At 40.6% G+C, this 1,092-nt stretch overlaps 1 protein-coding gene across 1 annotated transcript; it reads right to left on the bottom strand.

Moving 5' to 3' along the window:
- LOC149113896 (melanocyte-stimulating hormone receptor-like) lies at window positions 1-1,092 on the bottom strand. The gene has a single exon (XM_089286086.1). It carries the CDS (start codon window positions 1,090-1,092, stop codon window positions 151-153), a length of 942 nt encoding a protein of 313 aa, XP_089142212.1. The 3' UTR covers window positions 1-150.

Raw genomic sequence — 1,092 nt, 5'->3', positions numbered from 1 at the left:
CTCGGAGGTGAAAGTTATTGGCGAGTCTAACAGCTTTTGGATTTAAATTTCTAAGCACCTTCTGCAACCTTCTTTCTTTTTGTTCAGTCGTTATTTAATTTGCTTATGATAGTTAACAGGACAGCTCTCATATCAGTAGTAAAGGTTAAATTAAAGTGGTTGTACATAGTTTGCTCGGCCTATAAGTTTCTTGAAAGCTCGTCGATATTCTCTGCTTCTAGCGCAGTAAATCACGGGATTAAAAACTGAAATGCAGAGCACAAGAGTTATCGTGAAAGACTCTATGGTTAAAAACGTATCAGGTGAAATTGTATGAGATCGCGAGACAATTCTAAATAGTGACATGGGTATACAACACAACAAAACAACTCCGATCACAAATGATGTAGTCTTTAAAGCTTTCTTCTCCTTCAAAAACTTCGCCTTGGCAGACTGAGTCGTGAGTTTTCCCGCTATCCGTGTACGAGCTTCGTGATAACTAGCAATGCGGCAAAAAATAATTATAAAAATGGCCAGGCATATTACAAACCCTTGAGAATAGTAGTTTAAAATGTCAAGCTTATAAATAGAAAAGAAAATTATGGGGACAACCAGCGACCACACTAAAGCAACACTAAAGATTAATCGGCGTTTGGTGACAATATCATGGTATTTAAAGGGGAATTTTATCGATATGTACCTCTCGATGCTTATCAACGCCAAATATTGTAACGCGCTAATAACGGAAGTTCGAATGAAGCGTCTTGCAGCGTATGCAATGGCGCAAAAATCTGATGCGGGGCTGCCAGTGAGGCGGTAGATTATTTCAGCAATGAAGAGTGGTTGTCCCAATGCTCCAGTCATGATGTCCGTTCCTGCCAAACAGGCCAACAAAACATTGTATCTGCTTCTCAGCTGAGGTGTAGTCTTGACAGCAAATATGACTAAGACGTTGAGAAATATCGTTAATGGAGACACGAGCAGATTGACGATTGTTAGCGATACCAGAGCAACAGACATTTCGCTAGTAAGAAACGTTGGACGCCATTCCGGGACAGAGACACCACTGGAAGCGAACTGACTGCAATTTGGCGAGTGAGATGAAGAATTCAT

The sequence above is a fragment of the Orbicella faveolata genome, unplaced genomic scaffold (genome assembly GCF_042242905.1).
Source record: "Orbicella faveolata isolate gen_17 unplaced genomic scaffold, um_ofav_v1 contig_14, whole genome shotgun sequence".
NCBI lineage: Eukaryota > Metazoa > Cnidaria > Anthozoa > Scleractinia > Merulinidae > Orbicella > Orbicella faveolata.
The sequence above is the reverse complement of the archived record's forward strand: the minus strand, read 5'-3'. Positions and strand labels throughout refer to the sequence as shown.

What these genes read in the sequence shown, in the direction of transcription:
- LOC149113896 (XM_089286086.1), bottom strand. Translation starts at nt 1,092, where the DNA reads ATGAATTCTTCATCTCACTCGCCAAATTGCAGTCAGTTCGCTTCCAGT.